The sequence below is a fragment of the Psittacula echo genome (genome assembly GCF_963264785.1).
Source record: "Psittacula echo genome assembly, chromosome: 2".
Taxonomy (NCBI): Eukaryota; Metazoa; Chordata; class Aves; order Psittaciformes; family Psittacidae; genus Psittacula; species Psittacula echo.
Window position 1 is genome coordinate 83,193,380 of NC_137737.1, and position 22,047 is coordinate 83,215,426.

General features: G+C 39.7%; 1 protein-coding gene across 1 annotated transcript in view; it reads right to left on the reverse strand.

The window, feature by feature from the left end:
* Positions 1–22,047, reverse strand: part of TRIO (trio Rho guanine nucleotide exchange factor) — a 250,363-nt gene that overhangs the window by 110,441 nt on the left and 117,875 nt on the right. The window contains exons 10-13 of the mRNA XM_080611553.1: positions 21,720–21,842; positions 15,148–15,339; positions 4,812–4,981; positions 3,624–3,798 (exon numbers count right to left, since the gene is read on the reverse strand). Coding sequence (XP_080467679.1) covers positions 3,624–3,798; positions 4,812–4,981; positions 15,148–15,339; positions 21,720–21,842 — 660 coding nt within the window. The remainder of the gene's footprint in view (positions 1–3,623; positions 3,799–4,811; positions 4,982–15,147; positions 15,340–21,719; positions 21,843–22,047) is intronic.

Here is a 22,047-nt window from a genome sequence, read left to right on the forward strand (position 1 = left end):
AAGTCAGTGAACATCACAGCTGGGAAGAGTTAAAACAAAAGTAACATGTATTAAGTCCTCCTCTGCCCACACTCTTCAGTGCTTCCCCTGAAGTTCTGATTTACAAGCAACGCTTTTAGAATGAGCAGGATCCTTTTCTTGTTTGTAAAGTTCTGGTAAGACAATCAGCATTAAACAAACAGAACAAAGATGAATGTGACTGACACCTAAAGTAACCGAATCACAAATGAATACCGCTCTCGATAAATGGACAACCCAGCATAAACACAGGGTAACGACTTACCATAGCATGTGTTCAAGAAGTTCCTAGTGCAGAGTCTGAGCTGCCTGACATTCCTAGGTTTTAGCAAATGTAAAGGTAACACTGACAGGAAACAATGCAGGGTGTTAACACAGAAGGGATGCCGACTCTTTCGCAGTGAGTGAGAAAGAAAGAACCACAGGTCTCTTCTCAGAAGGGTTTAACTAGCATTCTTTGTACCAACTGAGTGCTAACCAGGACCAGGAAAATATTATGTGCTAGAGAGAAAGAAAAATGGAAAATGGGAAACTGAAAAGAGTTAGGTCTCTGTGATCTAGCATTCTGCATCCTTGCCTTTTCAGCTGTATGACTTAACAGGCATCTTGTAAGTATGGTCCAAAAATAGAGTTGAGATAAAGCTGCGAGTTGAAAAGCGTGTGGTATGCTTTGTGTGGAGCCCTGACATAGGCCTCGAGGCATTTCAGTTACAGACAAGCAAAAATGCACAGACACAGATGAAACACACACATTTTAGGCTGCATACATTGCCTCTGTTTTTATCTTCCCACTGGCTAGGTCCATACACATCTTTCTTATGCTACTAATCACAATAGAAAGGGACTTTTTGTGTACATTATTTTGCTCCTTCTTGCCTTCAATTAATACAGGCGTTCACAACAGAGTCCTTCAAACAGCTCACGACCAATGGCACTTAAAAACCTATCGAGGATAGAGAAGGTCAAGTTTATCTGCCAAGAGCAAGAGGCAGGACAGAGACAGTGCTGCAGTTACAGCAATTTCGGAAGATCAGGAGAACCTGAAAAGTTGTAGGATAAAGACAGCAACTAAAGAAACAATGTTTTATCAGTGAGTAATGAAGGAAGCGTAAGGACAAAAAGAAGAGGACTAACCCTGCCAACAAATCTCCCCACAGTCCCCAGAAGCACAGCTGCACAGTAAGATCCTGCAGTGCTGGCGGAGCCCATTTTACCCTGTGCTCTTCTGCAAGCAGTGAGACAAGCTAGAAACACTACCTGCCTTCCAGAAAAACTGTCCTCACAGGATGCTCTCTTGAATAAACTGGCCCTACAGACAAGTCTTCATTGACTGGACCAGTCACAAAAAATCCTTGACAAAGCAGGAGGTCAAAACAAAAGCAAGTTCCTAGCTGGCATCTGGCTCCTCCTCACTATCATGTTACTTAAGCTGTGCTTCTGCTTTCAAACAACTGACCTGGAACTAGTCCCTGCATTTTCTTCCTGGAAGTTTCCGAACAGATGTCTGCCTTTAGGGAGAGGGAAAAGAGAAGCATGCTTTGCTGAGGAAGCAGAGAGAGGACATGGTACAGAGACAGCAAAGCAGTAACATTTTGCTGAAGACGCTCTGCAACCAGGGTCATTTTGTTCCCTGGAGGCCTCCTTAACAATCTTAACCATGGTTTTTGTTTCCAAGCCATATAGACAAAACACACCAACTCTTTCAATAAGGTAATCGCTACTTTGCTTTATGATCTATGTGCCAAAACGTAAAGCATGGCAAGTGTCAGCTTTAGAAAAGCTGACAGGACCTGTCAAGTCAGGGTTTGTAGTTTTCCAATGCAAAATCCTATGGGCATCACCAAACAACATACACAGGAGTACTACTATCTATACAGATGCTGTCCTCACTCAAGGACTAGAACACATCTGCAAAACAGGGCTCCTGCAACCAGCCTTCTGCTACTATAGAATCCTGTTTTATGTAACCTACAGCAGAGAGCAATACCTTAATCATGAGCTTCACTCAAATGTTTACCCTAATTCTTTCTTGGTATGCCTTGCCCCCATAACTGCCATTTCCTCAGTAAGTGTTCTGAGAACATCACACAGACATCAAGCACTGAAGATCACTTCTGCAGAGATTGCAAAATTGCTGACAACACCTTTCATGTTCCCCCACATATACCAGCCATCCAACTAATTATTACAATCACAGTTTTGCCAAAATCTTTCCCTTGCATGCGCAAGACAGCTACTCTCTCATAATCAAAGTAGCAAGTTCCCTGCAGACTAGTGTGAATTGCAAAATAGAGAACCCTCTTAGTCTTCCTTTACATCAGAGTTGTTATTACTGTAGAGTGCACACTCTCACTTCCTCTGTGGGCATGGATCAAGGAACTGTGTCTGCCTATTCCTGCATTGCACGTAATAATGTGCTTAGCTAAACCAGACTTAAGCAATAGGATCTAATCCTGATTTTAAGAAAAAACAAAACAAAAACAACAAAAGCAACCCACCCACAAACAACAAATAAAACCACAAAAAAATCCCCAAACCAAGCAAAAAAACCAAACCAAACAAAAACCCCAAAACAACCACCAAAACAAGAGAAGCTAACACTTCTGCCGGCTGTCTCTTTGCCCTTATACCATTCATACCTGACCAACAGCTGCAGTTTTTACTATACGCAGGTGAAGAGGTAAAATTATCGCTGTAACTCGTGTTTTCCAGAGTCTGAAGATAAGCCATTATATACTCAAACAGGTTCATTTACTAATGGAGAACCCTGAACCTTCCAAGGCACAAACTCAGTCACTGTGTACAGCACTGTGTGCAGTACTACTACTATGGCTTTAGAAGTCATACCAACTTAGCTGAAGTTTTATAATGCACTTCTATTAAACTGCTGCACGTGCAGTTTCATGTCTGGTTGCATAAACGTCCCTGCACACCAACAGAAACTTTGCAACTGATAAGCTGAACCCTTCTCCAAAATTTGGCTAGACTCGAAACTTCTTGAAGTTTTGCAGGGGGATGGCACTGTAACTGCTTCCGCATTATTTTCAGAGGTGAAAAAGAATCTTAAAAAAAACCCCAAAACCAAAAAAACCCCAAAAACCACAAACAAAAACCAAACAGACAGTCCATACAACATCCTAAAGATCAAAATAGAATTCCAAACACCACTTGTAGCTGTCAACTGAAAAAAGATGGTTCATTGGAAAAAGAAAGAGAAGAGAGGTGTTACTACAAAGCAACAGCTCAGAGAGCTTGTACTAAAACATCCTGCAAATCTTAATCATATTAACTATAAGCATAGTAGTTATATCAAGATAGCTTGATATTCAAACCAAACCTACCAGATGGAACAACAGGTACATTATGATTTTACAAGACGCTTGCTCAGAGATACACTGGGACCCAACCAGCGCTTGAGTTAATATCAAAAAGCTCAGCTCTGCACTCTCTTGACACTGTCACGTGCAAGACAAAAGTTCAGGTAAGAAGGAGGTCTATTATCCATTTGAAACAAATGCCAATGCAACTACCTAACAATCTCAGCATAAAAGTTCTTACACGAGAGAAAAGATTAGTGCAGTGCAACTCCAAGAGCAGACACTCACATCTATTGCATCTCTTTCAAATATGCGGAGCTGCAGAAACAGCTCAAGCTTGATCTTGCGCTCTTGAAAAAGCTCCTCCATCTGAGATTGGGCCTCATCCAGCTGCTGCAGGACTGTCTCTATGTGGTTGATCGAGCTGTTATGGGGGGTCTTGTTACTAGAGATGGCAGAATCCCTATTTAAAGGAGAGAGAGGGGAGGGGGGGGGGAAGAAAAGAAAAAAAGAGCATTATTTAAAAAAGAAAACAACAATAAAACACACAATTTGGATGTTATACGTGACCACAAAATGAAGACTGTTTCAGACAAGGTCAGTGCAAGCCGTATTACATGAAAGTTAAATCTGTACACCTTTGTTAATAAAAGTCTAAAATATGTTTTTGTACTTGAAAAAAACATTAGGAAATCAGAATAACTTAATTGTTTGACTAATGTAACTAAGGCTTGACTAAGGACATTCTGTTTACAGAAAGAATAAAATTTAAAACCAGAAACAAACCCTTTTATTGAATTACTATCAAGTGACATATGATAACTATTTACATTACAGAACCTTCCTGCAATAAAAAAAAATCAAAATTAGATAATAATAAAAACCCCATTACTTAATCTTTTACTTTAGTATAAAACCTGTAAATTCACATATAATAATATCAGCTCCTGCAAAGAAGACATGTACCAGTGTAGCTGGGGCCCAAATTTATTTAGGTTGTTACTGAATAGCAATCAGTCTGAATGGACTGCAGACTGATGGCCTTGACTACAATAAAGTTACTCATCAGTCTGCAAAACAATTTCAGGTGTCTCTTTATAAAAAGACTGCTGCTCAGAACTCAGAATGCTGCAGAGCCCTGCATGTCAGACTACAAAGGCATAACAACTGCTCCTATCAAAAAGGTAGCTTATGTAAACAAAATCTTCTTGTAGAGGTAGTGTTTATAAGCTGAGCTTCCTGTAAACAGAGGGTTAGAGACCATCAGGACAGCACGAAACATCATTGTTCTCCTAACATTTACCAGTTTTATTTATAGAATCATAGAATAGTTAGGTTTGGAAAGGACCTTAAGATCATCTAGTTCCAACCCCTTATAGGTCATATCTTGCAGTCATCACCTCTACCCTCAAAACAGAAAGAGCCTCACAGAGTCAGATGTACACTAGAAGAGATCTAAATAAAAATTTGTTTTACCTTAGTTGTTGTATGAGATCTTCGCCTTCCTTTATGACATTGACTGTAACCTGCAGAGTGGTCTGTTGCTGTTGACCAAAACGTTTAATTAGGTCTTGGACAGCCTCCACAGACTCAGCATAGACATCATCAAGCAGTTCTTTCTGTAGCTCTTCAAGCCATGTCCACAGCTAAAGGAAAAGGGGAAAAAGGAAAAAAAAAAAAGAAACTTAAGCCTCAGGATCAGACAGTCACTATTTCAGATCAATCCCCCTGGACAAGAGGAAACAGACTGAGGGGGTGGAGAGAAACAGGATTTGCTTCTCTGCATAGAAAAATCCCATCCTCAATTTAACGAAAATGAGCCTTTGTTTCAAATAAGGTTTTCACTTCTTGGAAATACCAGGAAAGCTTTACCCGTGTTGCTAAGTCACCCTTTCTTTCCCATTTTCCTTCTACAGTACTGAGCGCATCCGACTGAGCAGCACACAGTTCATAGCGAGAATCCCATCTGCAGCTTTGCGAGAGTCCCTGGGAGGGAAATGCTATGGTAACACTCCCTGAGAGAAGGGAGGAAGGAAGGAAGGAAGGAAGGGAGATGTATTGGAGCCACCATCAAATTTACACTGCCAGGCTGACACATGCACACAGACAACATAACACTTTTCAGTGGCCTTCAAGAAAAGGAAGAAGAAAAGAGCATTTCAGAAAACAAGATACAGAGACAAATCAGATGGGAGAAGTTATTTTTTAATCACGATCTCTACAGCTATGTTGTTTACCCTCTTGATTTCAATTTCATACTATTACAACAAAAAAGATAATTAATTCCACCAGTTAATTCACATTTCCCCTTAACATGCCCACAGTCTTGTTCAGAACTGCCCACACACCACAGCTTACACAAAAATCCCTTGGTACATGCTAGCTATATCACTATTGGTAACTTGAATCCTACTGTGTTCTTTTCCACAATTTTATGAGACAAGCTGTTGCATCCTAAGCTCTGTGTGAAAATTATTCATCAGCAAACCATTAGCTATCTATTGTGCAACTGTTAAAAACACTGCTGGAAGAGAGGGAGCACGGCTGTCTCCTGCAATGCTCCTATAAGCAGCACAGTGAAACAGCTACTCTCACAGGAAGCATTCAAACCGGATCCCCCCTCTCTATTTTACCATCACATCCTGAATGCTGCGATTCCAAGACCAAGGATTAGAGTTTGGTTTTTATTCCGAAAGAATAACTCTGATCTGATTTAAAGTATTCAGGTATCTCAACTACATTTTAGTCTATACTGTTTAGAGATACAAATAGGCTTTGCTGACTCTAAACCTAATTAAAAGATTAACATAGTTAAAATACAGACAGGAAACAATCAAAACTGACTTAATCTCAAATGACAGAAAAACAAATTCTGTTTTACTTCTTTGCTTGACATTTTCGACAAACACGCATTTCACGCTGCCATTTGTATAATGTTCTGACAATAAAGGCTTCCTAACTACCAACGGAGCTACATTAAAACAGCAAATTCAGTTAAGTACTGTAGATCTTAATTGGTTCCTTTGAAGCTTTATTTTAAAAACAAATATAAAACAAACGTCAGTTTTTCTACCTTAGAGCTGTACATGCCTCCCGAGGTAGCCTTTCAGTTAACTAAGCTATAAGCTACATTTTCACAATTGGGAAGAATTAATGCCATTTAACCAGACTTATACAGATCTACCACCGCACCTCCCCAACAGAACTGCCTATTCATACACACTGTTATTCTGACTACTCATATGCTTTAAAGACAATGCCTGTCAGATTTGAATGAAACTCCATAGCTGTAAACTCCACAAGCTCAAGCCACAGCAGTCTTTCTTATTAAAAGGAGTACAAATAGAACTCATCAAGTGGGTCAAAAGCACTCATCAACATTCATTCCAGCATAACCCAATGCAGCATCCAGTTTTATGGTCCCTGCCCCCACTTCCCAAATGCATACTTAAGAATGCAAATTTCACTGTGAGACAAATGCAACTTAAAAGCAAGAAGCCTGATAATACAACCTGAAAACTTTACTCAGGTTTCAATGCCCAGAGGATATGTTTTTATTCCTCAGCTTATGAAGTTTGCATCTGAACTGTAATAATAAGGCACCATGTTAGAGACCTTCCAAGTGAGCTGGCGTGTACACACAACCAGAGCAACTTGCAACTGTGAAAATATATTTGACAGTAACACCGCTGTTGCCTGCAGGTCTAATGGGTTCAGTACTGGCTGAAATACCTCTCCACTCCATGCTTACTGCCCTGTCTATAAAAGGCTCAATTTCCAGAGATGTTTATCACAGGCAAACTGGGATTAAAACTGTTTTGTCTTAGACTGTATCAAGTTTGTCCCTTGGCTCCCTTACAAGCACCTGTACTGCAGCTCAAGACAGGTTTAAAAACTACTTCCATTTTTTCCAATACATCTTTTGCAGCTGGGTTGTGTTAGACTTGCACAAGAGACACCTCACCTCTGCATTTCTTATGCTTCACATACACTTCAGCCACTTCCACAACTGGGTGGAGAGGATCTGGCAGGAGCAATACAACTTGCAAATGTTGGGCTGGTGATGTACTGTGTGTGCAAATACTCCCCTTATAGCTCACCCTGGATGCTGGAGACCAAGCTAACACAGAACAAGCAGACCTTTCCCTCTGCATAGCCAGTTCAAAGCCACACCACCTGCCTAGAGTAGGGAGACATAGGCACAAGCACAACAAAGTGTTATGCTGACTGGCTTAGTGCTTGGTCAGCATGGCATGGCTGTGAGCATTTTATCTTGCCCCCCAAAGGGCTCAAAAATACACTGTGTTTGCCTAGTTCATTAGCTGAATTGCCCACTGTTTGGGAAAGAAAAATATTTACCAACGTGCAGAAAGAGAAGGAGAGTAATTAGTATGCATTACTTGCCTAGCTGTGATTCATACACTGTTGAAAGTAGGACAATTTAAGCCATTTCTGAAAACAGCCCTGTGACAGTTCCACAGCAAAAGTTACTCTAATACATTACCAAATAAGCTTTTTACATTTTCCCACCAAGTAAGTTTCTAACAAACAGCTTCCACTCAAAATAATCTTGATGTTTATACACAGAAGTTAGAATAAAGCCACCACAGATGAACAAAGCTGTCAGGTTACTAAGGCTAAATACAAATTCATATATTTTACTGAAAGGAGCTTAATTTATAATGGGTAGCAACAGTTACCTGGCTTCTTTAACAGCTTAAAACCAGAATGAGCTCTGGATATACTGGAAATTACATAATTTACCTTTATCTTCGGATACGGAATTATGGACGAAGACAGTACAAGGTTGCACGGCAAAGCCAAAAGAAAGAAAACAGTTTACAGCAGGGGGGAACAGAGACTAGAGCTTACCCATACACGATCAGCAGTGCAGAACTACAGATTTTATAGTGCAATGATTTTCTGAGGTAACGCATTATTCCATAAGAGACAGATTTTGGCAACAAAAATCCAGTGGGGGAAAAAACCCACAAAGTTTTCATTATAAAACCATTAACTTTCTCTTGGTGTGAACTTTTAAGCAACTTCCATGCATGTTTTTTTCTATTCTCTGTAGAAGAAGCAGCACGAAGATCCCTAAACAAACCACCGAATCCTATGTCCTCAGTAAAAACTTCATCCAGCAGCAACACAGCACTAATATACAGTGAGAAAAGCATATAAAATAACTCAATCCAGTCACAGAAGGAGGCTCTTCTGCTCTTTTCATCTGTTCTTCACATCTTATCAGAATTAAAATTGGAGAGGGAAATCAAACTCTGAATCCCTGACAGGCAAATGTTTCACCCAGCAGATTTTTTTTCTTGACCTAAATTTAGCACAGACTAAGAAACATCTGCTTGAATGAGCCTGCATCCTGTGCTACCTCTTTCCTAAGTTCTTGGGAGCAAGCCATTAGTCACTGAGATGGTATTATTTTAATTGTCTGCAACATCCTGGAAGTTTCAGTGTTTCCATCATGGGTCTCTATCCATTTAAATCCCATTTCTGCAATCTCCTGAAAGACTGCATCTAAATAAGACCTTATTGTATTTTGCTGAATATAATCAGAGAAGAATGATTTTTGAGTAAATACGTTATTCGTATTAGGGTAAAATATCCATCACACTCTTTCAAAATTTACTTTATTTTTCATTTTTGTAATAATGCCTTTTGGATATGTAGTCAGCCTTCTCAGCAGGCTAAGACACAAAACGCACACGGCTTCTGCATGTAAAACTGCCAATTCCTCTTTTTGCCCCTTCCGCCCAGCACATACACTGTTGCAGTACATTTATTACCACAGGCACAGTTGCTGAAGGAGCTATTACTTGTACAGGGCCAAATGTTGCAATAGTATTCCATGACAAGTAGATCTGGGCATAGGAAGGGGCTGATATGTGTGTGTCTGCCTGTAAGTTTTGTCTTTCAGGACATCCAACAGACAAAAACTGTGTCTTTAAAACAAACAAACAAACAAACAGCCAACAAAAGCAAATCCAAAAGATGTTAACCTCCCTGGAGTTTGTCCTCCAGCAACATTTAAGATATTAAATGCATATATTTTTTTTTTAATTAGATCTAATTATCTTTAAAAGCTTCAAATATCCCTATCTATTCTGTAGTTATAACAAAATAAATTTCCTATTTCAAACAAATTCATCCTTGAAGCAAAACCAAGTCGCTCACATGTTCATAAAATTACATCAACCCCTGTTAGCATTTTTTCCCATTTCTTAACTGAACAAGAGAAGCATGTCTATACCATAGCTTTACACAGTTTAAAGGCCTATTTCTGCCTCACTTCTCTCAAGCACTTAATGCTATTTCAGTAATACTTGGACCTAAATTTGATCCCTTTTTTCAAGTAAAGTAGCTACTAGTATTGAAAAAATGGAGAGACAATCTCTGCAGGGTAACTGGATTCCAGCCCTACCAAACCAGTAAACCACAAGACACTTTAGTGTGCTGCCACCGAATGTGTTCCTCTTATTTCAGATTTAAAAACGTTTCTCAACTCTCAGATTCACAATGACTGGCATATCAAAGTACTGACCAGCGACAGCACAGACAGTTGGGGTTGTTCAGCCTGTAGAACAAAAGGCTCTAGGGAGACCTTAGAGCAGCCTTCCAATACCTAAAGGGGGCAAAGAAACCGCAAGAGGAACATTTTACAAGGACAGGCGGTGACAGGACAAGGGGGAACGGCTTTAAACTGACAGAGGGTAAGTTTAGATTAGATACCAGGAATAAACTCTTCACTGTGAGGATGGTGAGGCACTAGAAGAGGTTGCCCAGAGAAGTTGTGGCTGCCTCATCCCTGGCAGTGTTCAAGGCCAGGTTGGACGGGGCTTGGAGCAACCTGGTCTAGTGGAAGGTGTCTCTGCCTGTGGCAGGGGGGTTAGAACCAGATGACCTTTAAGGTCCCTTCCAACCCAAACCATTCTATGGTTCATGTATTTTTGCCGGATCCACCACACTGAGCTGTGCTATACCAACACAATAAAAAAACTTAAGAGATGCACAGAAGCTCAGGGAACAGAGCCTTCACGCTTAGATGGAGGCATCCAAAAGCTGCTGTGCTGCCTGGAAAGGGCACACAGAGTAAACAGCAGCCTTATTATGACATTCAATTTTAACCTGTAGATCACCAGCACATAAGACTCAAATACTCAGAAGTGGCGGGCAATTAGAAGAGGTGTCACCTCAGGGTCCACACTGGAATGAAATGAACGAAAAGCTGCATGAATGTCTACCCTTCCATATCGGATGGAAGTATGCAATAGAGGGCACATCTCTGGCAGTACGTTGTGAGACAAAGCAAGACCATTATCAATAAGGTTTATTGAATCAAATACATATGCATCATAGCTAGATATTAATGAATCAACAGCATTATGGCCAGCCCAAGGCCTTCTCAGCCTTCTCATGTGCTGGAATGCCCCAAACAATGCCACATCTCAGTTTCAGAGGACTCAGCTTCAACAGCTTCACAGACCACTGTTTCATTACTTTTGTTCAGGAACAGTGAGGTTTTGTATTTGAAATCTCAGCCAATTCCACTTCCTTTTTGTTTGTCTCAGCCTCAGTCTATTCTGGTGCAAAGTTTAGTTTGAGTAAGATGAAAAAAAACCAAGATAGACATCTTCTAGTAACACCATTAAACATATTGTGTATACATAAGAAGTGCTCTGAGCTGTTTTATGATCAACTTGTCAGAATACACACAAAAGGTTATATGCAAAAAGCTAACAGGCTCTTAAGAAATGATTCCCTTCCACATACAGTCAGCTTGCTCTGTATTCCCACAGCTGACTCCAGGAAAATATCTGTTGCTGTACTTTGGCACTACTACAAACACCTGGCTTGGCCACGATTTCAGCCTTCCCACTCATAGGTGCTGAGGGAGCCATTTTGGAGAGAGTATGTGCGTATGTGTGTCTGTATCTGTGTAGGGAAGAACATGAATTCGCACCAAATCCTATTCATTTCTACTTGCTGACAGATTTCACAGCAAAGTATCATGAGTTTTGCCCTATGTTTTGCACACAACCTTTTATGATAACCGTTTATTTTGGAAACATTTTATCTGTGCAATATTTTTTTCACCTTATCCTTCCCTAGTATTAAATGTCAAAAGGCACAAAAGAGATAAGGGATTAACTGTCTTGCAATGGTCAACAGTTTCAGTGTTCAGTTATGCTTATCTATCCTCAGCCTGGGAACCTGCCAGGACACAGTTTCAATGCAAAGATTTGGATGGGGGTATCTACAGTCCCAAACACTTTTACACCTTGCCAGCACATGGGGTAACTTCATCACTTACTGAAAAATTTGCCTTATAGACTGAAATTTGTCACTGTTTGCATGGGAGATAGAAATCGATATTCACAATCTTACAAACTTAAAAACTAGTAATAACAGCATGGAATCACAACTTACGTATAAGCAAGCAACCGATTTTCATGGATCACCATTAAGCAAAATGAGTAACAGTGACACCATTACATAACATCGTATTTCTAGCTTCCCTGAATACATCATTTTTTTCCCCAATGAGAAATGTGGTCTATTGAAGCTAGTCTATGAGAAATCTGAGAACTTATATGTTGTTTTCTTATGTTTGTAAGCTACAGGGAGCTCTATCAGCTTGTAATCACCTGGCTACAGAACTTCTGGAAATGTTAAAGACAGCCAGCATTCCCAATGTGCATCCTAACAGCCTGCTGCACATACACTACACAGCTGCTTTGTGCACAGGTATAGCAAAAGTCTGTTACTTTCAGGATGTGTCAAGCCAATCTATTGCTCTTGTGGCAAGCAAGCTGCCTCTGAAAGCAGAAACTGTGCTGATTTACTAAGCATGAACAGAGTAACAGTACTGTGCTGACACTGCAGGGCTGATGCTTCCCAGGGAAGCTGGGAAAAGTTGCAGACAAATTCTGTGTGAAGCATAAAGGTTATGTAAAGCTACACGGGAGAAGTTGAATTGGAATGCTGTCATCCAGATGAGGAGCATTCATTCAGTATGAAGTATTTCTGGGGAAAAGAATAAAACTCACCAAAACATCCTACTTCAAAAAAATCAAGGGATTGGATGGACATCAGAGCCACATTCCAAAGCCTCAAAACAGTCAACTACTCACATTAGCAGCTTTTCTTAGCTCTGTGGCTCCCTCCAAACTGTGACACACAAACATGGTTTTTATTCTTCATGCCTATTTTTTAGACCAAGAAAACACAAAAAAACCCACAAGAAGCAAATTTCACCCTGAATACTTGAAGCGCAAGACATGGTGACGGCGTTTTGCTTTTGTGTTTCTTTAGGGGGATTTGTTGTTTGTTTGCTTGTTTGTTTTAGCAACTGAAGCTTCTCTTTCTGGTTCAACAAGTAGCGTATCATCCTACTACTTGAACTCCTCTCTTCACTAGCTAAGAGTAATTAATTTCTTCACTCCCCCATACAGCAGAAAGGTTACGTGCTTACAGGTATGCACTAATTTATTCAGTAACTTCCCACATCCTGCAGGAGAACAGCAATTCTCCTGCCAACAAAGCACAGATGACTTTCAGGTTTAGGGCATTTTTATCTTCCATCTGCTTTGTGATGCCTTCTCAGCACTCCACATGCATGTTGGATAACAAACATGCTCTTGAAAACAGATTAGAATACAGAAAGCACAAAACAGCTTTGAGCTTACTATTTCATTGCACCTTAACCAAAGGACTAGTCTACTAAATATGAACCACAGTCTCATCTATATTTTTAAATAGATTGCAAATAAATAATAGATAGACTTGCTCATATAAATAACTACTCTTTTTGATTTTCCTTGCTTTATTAGGTATAAAGGCCAGCCACATGACAAACAAAAATCAACATGTGTACACCAGCCACAGTACCTTTTCCCCAAAAGTCCAGGCTGCAAAGAGGCCGCCATAGTAACTAACAGCTGTGTGCACTTACAGGCTCACAGTGATATTCATTTTCCCAAAGAAATAAATCAAGATATGGAATATCCTTTTTTTTTTTTTCCCAATACATTATTATCTAGGGGAGCAGTGGCAATATTCCAGCACATCTGGATCAGCATCCCAGAATTACTCAACAGCAACTCGCACATCAGTCTGCCTTTCATTTTTTTTGGATTTTTTTAAAGCCCTTTCCTTGCAAATCCTTTTATAGTCTCCATCTTTTATCACTAAACCAACTGCATCCATTTAAATACCATCCTAGTTGCTCTTCTTAATGCAAATTAAAACAGGTAATGAAGAAATCTATAGAAACAATGAACATGTTTCAGCAGAGGACTGCTCCCATGCTTCACAACAGGCAACGGAACAGGGTAGCAAGGTAATGGAACAGCACTATGTGCTTGAGAAAAGTGCAACAAAGAAGTTGTCCCCCAAGAATAGCTTACAATACAATTTATGTTTTGCTTAAACAAGCAGAGCCCTGGAAGAACACCAACAAGGAAGTATCTAACAGAAAACTGATGGGGGAGCTATGTACTCACGTCTGGAGCTAAAAAGTAATTCAATTCTAACCTCCTTCAAAGACCAACTACCTTCTGCATTTGTTTCAAGTGCAAAGCAGATGTTTCGTACACAAAAAACTCCCACCCTTATCCTCCACAAGCTTTTGCTGAAGAAGCTACTTTGAATACTACACTTCCCCACTGAACAAACCATTTCTCAGCATAGTGTGAAGGGAAGGACGACATTTGATATGCTGTGATCCAGAAGCCTTTAATATTTTCACCTAGTTTGAGCAGAGGGAAGGCTTAACATGAGCTCTAAACAGAAAGTAAGTAATGTACAGTTGCTGAAATTTGCCACTATCTTAACCTAAAACCCCCTACTGAAGTCATTATTCTTGCTCTAGCCTATTTCAACCTCTCCCATGAGAAATTCATATGATCTGTGTTCTGAACTGGAGCAGAAAACTGATTTGGCTGAAAACTGTGTGTTTCAGAGAATGGTTTGGGTTGGGAAGGACACCAAGATCAACTAGTTCCAACTCCCCTGCCATGGGCAGGGACACCTTGCACTAGACCAGGTCGCTCTAGGCTGTATCCAACCTGGCCTTGAACACCGGGGCATCCACAACTTCTTTGAGCAGCCTGTTCCAATTTTCTTTTCCTGGTGTATTACTTCAACCTTTGAAGAGGACTAAAGATTGCAAACACGAGGCAAACCACTGTCATTTATCAGGGAAGATATCTTTAGTTTGTGAAGAACCGTCAATATACAGAATCAAAATGTAATGTGTAAATCGGAGAAACTAAACAGTCTCTCTGGGCAGCAGGATTGCCTTAAGTAGCCTTGTGCTTCTGCCATGTGTTTCAGTCTCCTGAACTGCGTCAGTCTCACCCCGTGTCTGACAACTCAGTTAACTGCATTGGAGAGCTGGTTGGATTGAAAAACCAAACCCACAAATGCACAGTATCTCTCCCCACAGTCCTGCATCTTAGCTGCATCAGTTCCCTGATCTGACCCTCTCCCCTTCCCTGTGACTGAACAAGCATGTGTACTGGCACAAGAAAGCAGGTAAAAACTGCTTTTGCTTGAAAGTAAAAAAAAAAAAAACAACAACAACAAAAAAAACCCCACAAAAAAACAACCAAACACTAAAAAAATACATAAACAAAACAATCACCCTACTCCAGCCCCCAATCCACAGTGAATTACAAACCAAAGCTTATTGTACAATAGCAGTTTCATGACTTCCTACGGCAAGGTTCTAACAATGAAAGTAACATTGGACAATTAGCGGCTTAATGTTATGACTACAATTTAGCAGCAGTTTTACCTCTTTAACATGAGTGTGAAAGGACACAGACATGTCCAGCAGGATCTTGCGCTGCTCCACACGCCTAACAAAATCCTGTATCCTGTCTTCGAGCTGATGAGCAGCTTGATAAATTTCCTCCGGGTCACACTCCCCAGTCTGAGCGAGCTGTTCAGCGGCTTCTAGGAGCTTATCTGCGTTGGTATATGTGTTCTGTAGAGAAATAAGTTAATTTCACAGGCTTAAGTGAAAGGAAATTCAGGCAGAGTATTTTAAAGCCATTCCACTAATGGAAACGAAAGGACAAAAAGGCCCTTGGAATGTATTTTTCTTTCATCTATTTTTTAAATTAGTAGAATATAATCTTGATAAAGATTTTGTTGTATTTCTAGATACTTTTTCATTTAACTGTGCATAAATTCATTCCTTGGCTTCTTATTTATGTCTATTCAAACATCGCCTCAATCCAGAACTTTGGGAGCCTATTTATTCTTCCTTGGAATTAGTATTTTATATTCACAACTAGAATAAAGATCAGCCTAAATATCTAGTTGCTTCAACACTGGAAAAATCACTACAGTCATGGTCAGAAGACTTTTCAAATGTGCATTATTAGAAAGGCAAGAAAGTCCTAGCTGCTGGTAGGGATGCTTAACATCAAATCTGCACATCCAGCAGGAAGGTGGGAAGTGACCAGGCACAGAAGAATAAAATTTCTCTCCATCCTTACAGAAGCGAGGTATCCAAAATCCATGTGTCAAGTGGATCATCCATCATTTGTGAAACAGCAGCAACAGAAGAAAAATTAGAAGTCAACTATGGCTAAGTGTTAGAATAGAACAGTGTCCCAGTACATCATAGGATTAACAAATGCAGATCAGCAGTCTTATTAGAGACTTGGATCAAAGCAGAAAACAGAATGGAAGAAGTCTGGTACCTGATATACTTAGAAGAGCTATGATCCAAAGAAGAAAGATACATTTCAACAACTCTTAAAGTGTCAAACTTGCAGCCTGCATCTATATCTTTCTCATTTATTCAAACCAGGACTGATTCCAAACATTTGCTAAAATTTGGGTGCTCTTTTTGAGCCTAACCTTGGGTTTCCATAAGAACAGTTCTCAAAACAGACTCATCAAGAAAGCATAGAATGATGTTTACCTTTGCAGCAAACAGACTGAAGCCAAGTCTACGTTAAAGAAGCTTTGCTTGTCACAACATCAGGTCTCGTGATAAGTTTGAACCATGGACTATAAAAAAAGAAATCTTGACAGTACAAACTGTGCCCTTCTCTTTTCCCTTCTGCCCTTCCAACCTCAGTTACATCAGGCAGAAACACCATTTGCCAAGACAAATTAAGCTTATGCAAATGCACTTTTATTTGCCATAAATATAGTATCACACCTCCAATTAATATTATAATATCCCTGAAAGTCAAATCCAAGCTTGGCTCTAAAACTCAACTAAGGGGCAGGAAATAAAAGCTCTCCTCCAGGGTCTCAAGAAAATTACCAGGCAAGCCCAGGACAGATTACCTGACTCAGTGCAGCTTTCATATATTTGGCAGGGGAGTTCCTCCTTTGTTTATTATGACCTATTTATGTAAGGAATTAAATCCATGCTGTTCCTTGATTTTGACTATGACCATCTTAGGCCCTCCATAAGCCTCAACTTTTTAATTGCACGGAGAGGTAGAAATCTGCTTCCTAGTTTCCCTAGGAAAGCCTGCAGAGACTAAGATAAGCCTACCCTTTTTGGTGAGGAGTGCACTAGTCAACGCTCCAGATCACTGACTCAGGCCATGCTGGCCCAGAACACACTCTAATCTGTGCTCTGGTGTTTTGACTTCCATGGTTGCAGCTCACACGTGTTCAAGGGGCAAGGCTGAAGAGCCTTAAGGCACTCATCAAACAACTACTTCATCTACCCAGAGAGCCACACCCAGCTGCAGATGGCTGAAACAGAAGATTGCCATTTTAATGAAAACTTTATCTCACATATGAAGCATTGTTTATGAATTCCAGGACTATCTTCCATGTAACACAGGCCCAGGCACATCAGATTTCTCTTTCTGTAAACTGGATGGTGAGCTGCCTGTACCTACAAATGATCACAACCTGGACGCTGCTTCAAAAGGAGTTGCAATTCTCAAACCCTAACAGCAGACACACGCCTTATCACTAAAATTTCTCTTCCAAGTGGAGCTGAAATATAACATAAATATTTATCTTGGTAGATAATAACTGTCCTTTGGAATAAAAGCTGTAACAAATAGGTGCACTGTACTAATTACTGCCCTTTCCAACTCTCTGCTTACTTCTGAACAATGCTTAGAGGAAAACAAAAAAAAGTAGTAATGTGAAGATTTTGAAAATGTTGGTCCCAAGGGGCAGCCACCAGTTAAAAACAGAAAGTTAGGCAGAAAGAGCTGGAGTTCTCTCTTGAAGCTGTTTATAGCAATTTCCTAACTGACAAAGGAGGCTTCACAGTGATAAATAACAACATAAGAGTTTAGAAACAGATTAACACTTCTTCAGAGTATCTCCATTAGCACACCCTCCCCAAATCCAGGGAAAGAATCAGCCTGGCAAGAGCTTTAAGTCATTCTCTAGTCCATCCCTCCCACTGCAAGGTCGGATCAACTGTACTTGAGCCTTTAATAGATGTTCTTCTCCAAAATGCTGAAAGACCACAGTGGCGAGTTTACCATGTACCCCAACAACATATCCTATTGCTTTCCTAGTCTTCCCGTTGAGAAACCCTCTCTTCATATTCTTCAGAAAAAATGAACACTATTATTTTTCCAAAGCATATAAAGTAACACAATCATAGAATCATAGAATCATAGAATAGTGAGGGTCGGAAAGGACCTTAAGATCATCTAGTTCCAACCCCCTCGCCATGGGCAGGGACACCATGCCACCCAAGGCTTCATCCAACCTGGACTTGAACACCGCCAAGGATGGAGCATTCACAACCTCCCTGGGCAACCCATTCCAGTGCCTCACCACCCTCTCAGTAAAGGATTTCTTCCTTATATCCAACCTAAACTTCCCCTGTTTAAGTTTGAGCCCGTTACCCCTTGTCCTGTCACTACAGTCCCTGATGAATAGTCCCTCCCCAGCATCCTTCTAGGCCCCCTTCATATGAAAGTCAAAGCTAAAGTTAACAGACTAGTGCAGAAATTAGTACTACTGACAATACGGCAACAGAAGTGAGTCAGGATATGGACTGAATTTCATTCAAACTGGAGTTTATTACACTACAGAGAGGGAAGAGAGATACACACAAGGATGGAGGAAGATTAACAGAGGTACACAAATCATTACAGGCAGAGAAAATTAAGATAGATTACTCATTAAATACAGTGGATGCTATCATATGTAAGCATCAGACAACTCACTTAAAATGAAAAAGCAAACGTACTTTTAATCTAAGGAGCAATTAAATTGCACAATTCATTGCCACAGGATCTGGCATACATTCTAAGAGTATAAGTGGGTTCAGAAAGTAGCTAGCCTAACTGAGGGAAGAAAAGTCCATCAGTGACTATTAAACACTGGTTCTGACGCATCCTTCAGTTCCAGACATCACATAGGCTCAGACGACTCGGAATGTAAAGGTAAATTTTTAAGCATACGGTCCCTTTTCTTTATGCATATGTTGATAGCCACAAGATACTCTAAGGCATTGATCTTTACTTCGATGTATTGCAGCCACTCATGGGTAAAGTTAAGAACCAGTTCAAATATATATTCTTTTATAATCTTAAAGGAGGTAAGAACAGGTGGCCATAGGGAAATGATAGGTGTATTGAAATGAGGTTTAGAAGAATCTTTATGGTGAATCTCTTGCACCAAGAAGACTTAAGATTTCTTTTGCTCAGATATTGTCTGCACATGGTGAAAAGAACTTATCTGTAGAAAAAAAACCCACTATAATTCTTGCCATACACGTTTTAGGTTTTTTGAGAATAGACTACTGTCATAAAACAGACATTGATCATAGTTGCAACTGGAAAAGCTGACTTAGAATTTCATACAAAAATGCACAGGGAAGTACAACCATACTACTAATCTGCATCCAGTGCTTCTAAGCCGAAAATCTATGCACAGAAGTGAATCAGTTACATGAAGATTAGGAGCCTTGACACTTTGACTAAATGGTTTCATGGATACAAAGACGATCATGGAGAGAGGTGAAAAAAGAAAGGAAAAAAAAATAAGGTAAGTATAAAGCAAACTGGACAGGCTTCACATGAAAAGAGGAACAAAATTTACATTGATGGGTGCAAGTCAAAGTACGTGTAGCTACCAAAACCTAAGGAGGATTATTAGTTATCTGAGTTTTAACTACCTAGTGTTCCTGTAGTGGTCAAATTAAGTGTCAAATTAAGAGAAAAAAAGCCCTCTTTTCACACAAATTTTGAAGTGAATAGTTTTTAAGCCCACAGCCCACTGACTCTGGAACATCTTTTGTATTCAAGACACAAAACTTATTTTAACATCTTGTTGAATGCTGCTGAGGAATTGGCACCTCATTGACATTAAAAAAGAATGAGGAAGGAAGCAGAAGAAAGAAATTATATTTTTTGCTCCCCCCAAAATTAGGAGTTAGCCTTTGATTAGGAACATTTCAACACTACTATTGGCTCCCTGCATATGATAAAACATTGTCATGCCACCAATAGTTCACTTCACACTGCTTCCTCTCAGCTTTTGACTGAGCTGACTGAAAACCCATGATTATGCCTAAGATCCTATTTAAAAAAGAAGGCAACAAAACACAACAAAAACTAACAACAACCCCAAACCAAAAGATAAGACTTAGACCAACCAGAACTATAGGTAGAGAATAAATAAGCCAAAAGTTATTAATGCTTTAGTAAGGACCGCAGATTGCTGTCTTATACTTCAGCATAATCTTCCTTACACCACCACCAACAGGAATGCCTTTTGAGGCTTGCTTATATTCATTCAGCTGTAGAGCAAGTAAGAGGAACAACTCAGAGGGTGTGCCTCTCTTGGCAGTCACTACACATTCAAGAGTTACAGATGAAAAAAAAATACTTATTAGATCATCTTGTCCACCCTTCTGTCAGTGGAAGATAGTCCCCTGTAGCACATTTAAGCTCTTCGACAAGTCTTAAGTTTTCAGTATCTCCAAAAATAGAAATTCCACCCATCCCCTAAAGAGACAATTTTAAACTCTAGTAACATTCAGTTTTAGGAAGTTTTTGCTAAGCATTTGCTTTACAGCTTTCTACTTTAAAATATAATGCAAATTAACAAGACTCTTTTTAAACAGTTTACATTCCACTAACAGTTCTACACACTTCATTCCCTTTGATTACTCAAACTTTTTCTTTGTGCAAATAACGCAGTATTAAGTATAAGAAGATCATTCAGGTTTTGTTAAGTGTCTTACAGAAACAGATTCTTGCTTGTCTGACCCAGAAAAAGAAGTATTTCCACATGAAAAATATTACAGATTTTACTAAAAATGAACTATTAGGCATGCATATGGAAAATCCAGCATGTATATATACAAAACTAACAATGCTCATTATTTTGGAAAATATTATAGGAAATCAATATTGAGGAAGCTTTCTGAAGGTATTCAAAGTCCTCAGCAACCGGAGTGCTCTAAGGCCACATTTATAATAAAAATACAATTAAAAGCATAATCACCCATGAAAGTCAATCTGTAAACATACTTTTGATTCATTCGCCCTAGTAGGTGTCACTACGGAATCCTGCATGTCACTTCAGAATTTTCTCATAATGCATCTTCTGTTTTGACTGAAGGACCACGCTATCAATCCTACCCTAATGAGGTTTTCCTTAATGAATCTTAGAGATGTTTACTCTTACCAATCATTAAGGCTGGACAGACAGTGCACATTACTAATGGAGAGGATTCTAACCTTCAGCTTCTCATGGGTTTTGTTCACCCCACATCCCCTTTTCAAGCCTGCCACCCAAGCTAACTTCCTCTTGTTATGCTCCCCGAATTCCTTAGTATCTCCACTTATTTCAGCTTGACTCTTTTTCATGGAAAAGTATGTTCTGAAGTTCTATCATCAGTCTTGCTTAAGGCTAAAACAAGAGTCTTCCTATGGAAAAAGTGGTTTCTCCTTTCCCCCCATCAGACTGTTGTGGGGATTTGAGAGCTCCCCAATCTTAAATTCAGAAATGAGAGCTATCAGTTCATCTCCATCCTCTCTTCTCATTCACACAAAAGCTTAAAAGCTACAATCCCTTGTAACTGAATTACTTTAAAAGGAGAGCTTTCATTCTTGTGTGACTCAAGCATTTGAAGGCATGCTTTTCAAGACAACAACAGTAAATAATAGCAGCAGCAGCTCTGTTGGGCTTCAAGGCTCCCACTCTGTGGAAGTTTGCCTTTTTCTCATTGAAGCTGGAGCACAACGGAGAGATTAAATAAAAGCTTGCAATAGAAACAAAATAGTCCATTCTTGGAACTGAATTTATTGTACCGAAGCTTCCTCTGCCCAGCCCTTCAGTGCCAGAGCAAAAATTTTTCATTTATTTGAATGACAAGTGTACAGCCCTTCATGTGATTGGTTTTACCTGTGCCACTTCTTCAAAGTCTTCATGGCGTTTCTGCAAAGCTCTAGCTCGATGCAGGGACTTTCCCACTCCAGTATGTTTGCTAAGAAAAGCCTCTCCATGGTTTTCAATCCAATCCAACACCTGTGGTACAGAGAGAGACAAACAAAAATTCTGAGTGGATGCACACTGAATGTTGCAACGAAAAGACAACTATTGAAGAAACTAAGAAACTGTAAAGGGACTGCGTACAATGAACAGTAATGTTGGTTACAATACAGCATTGCCATTGAAGGACATTAGATACATCTCAATAACTTTTCTCAAGACAATAACTGGCTCAAACTAG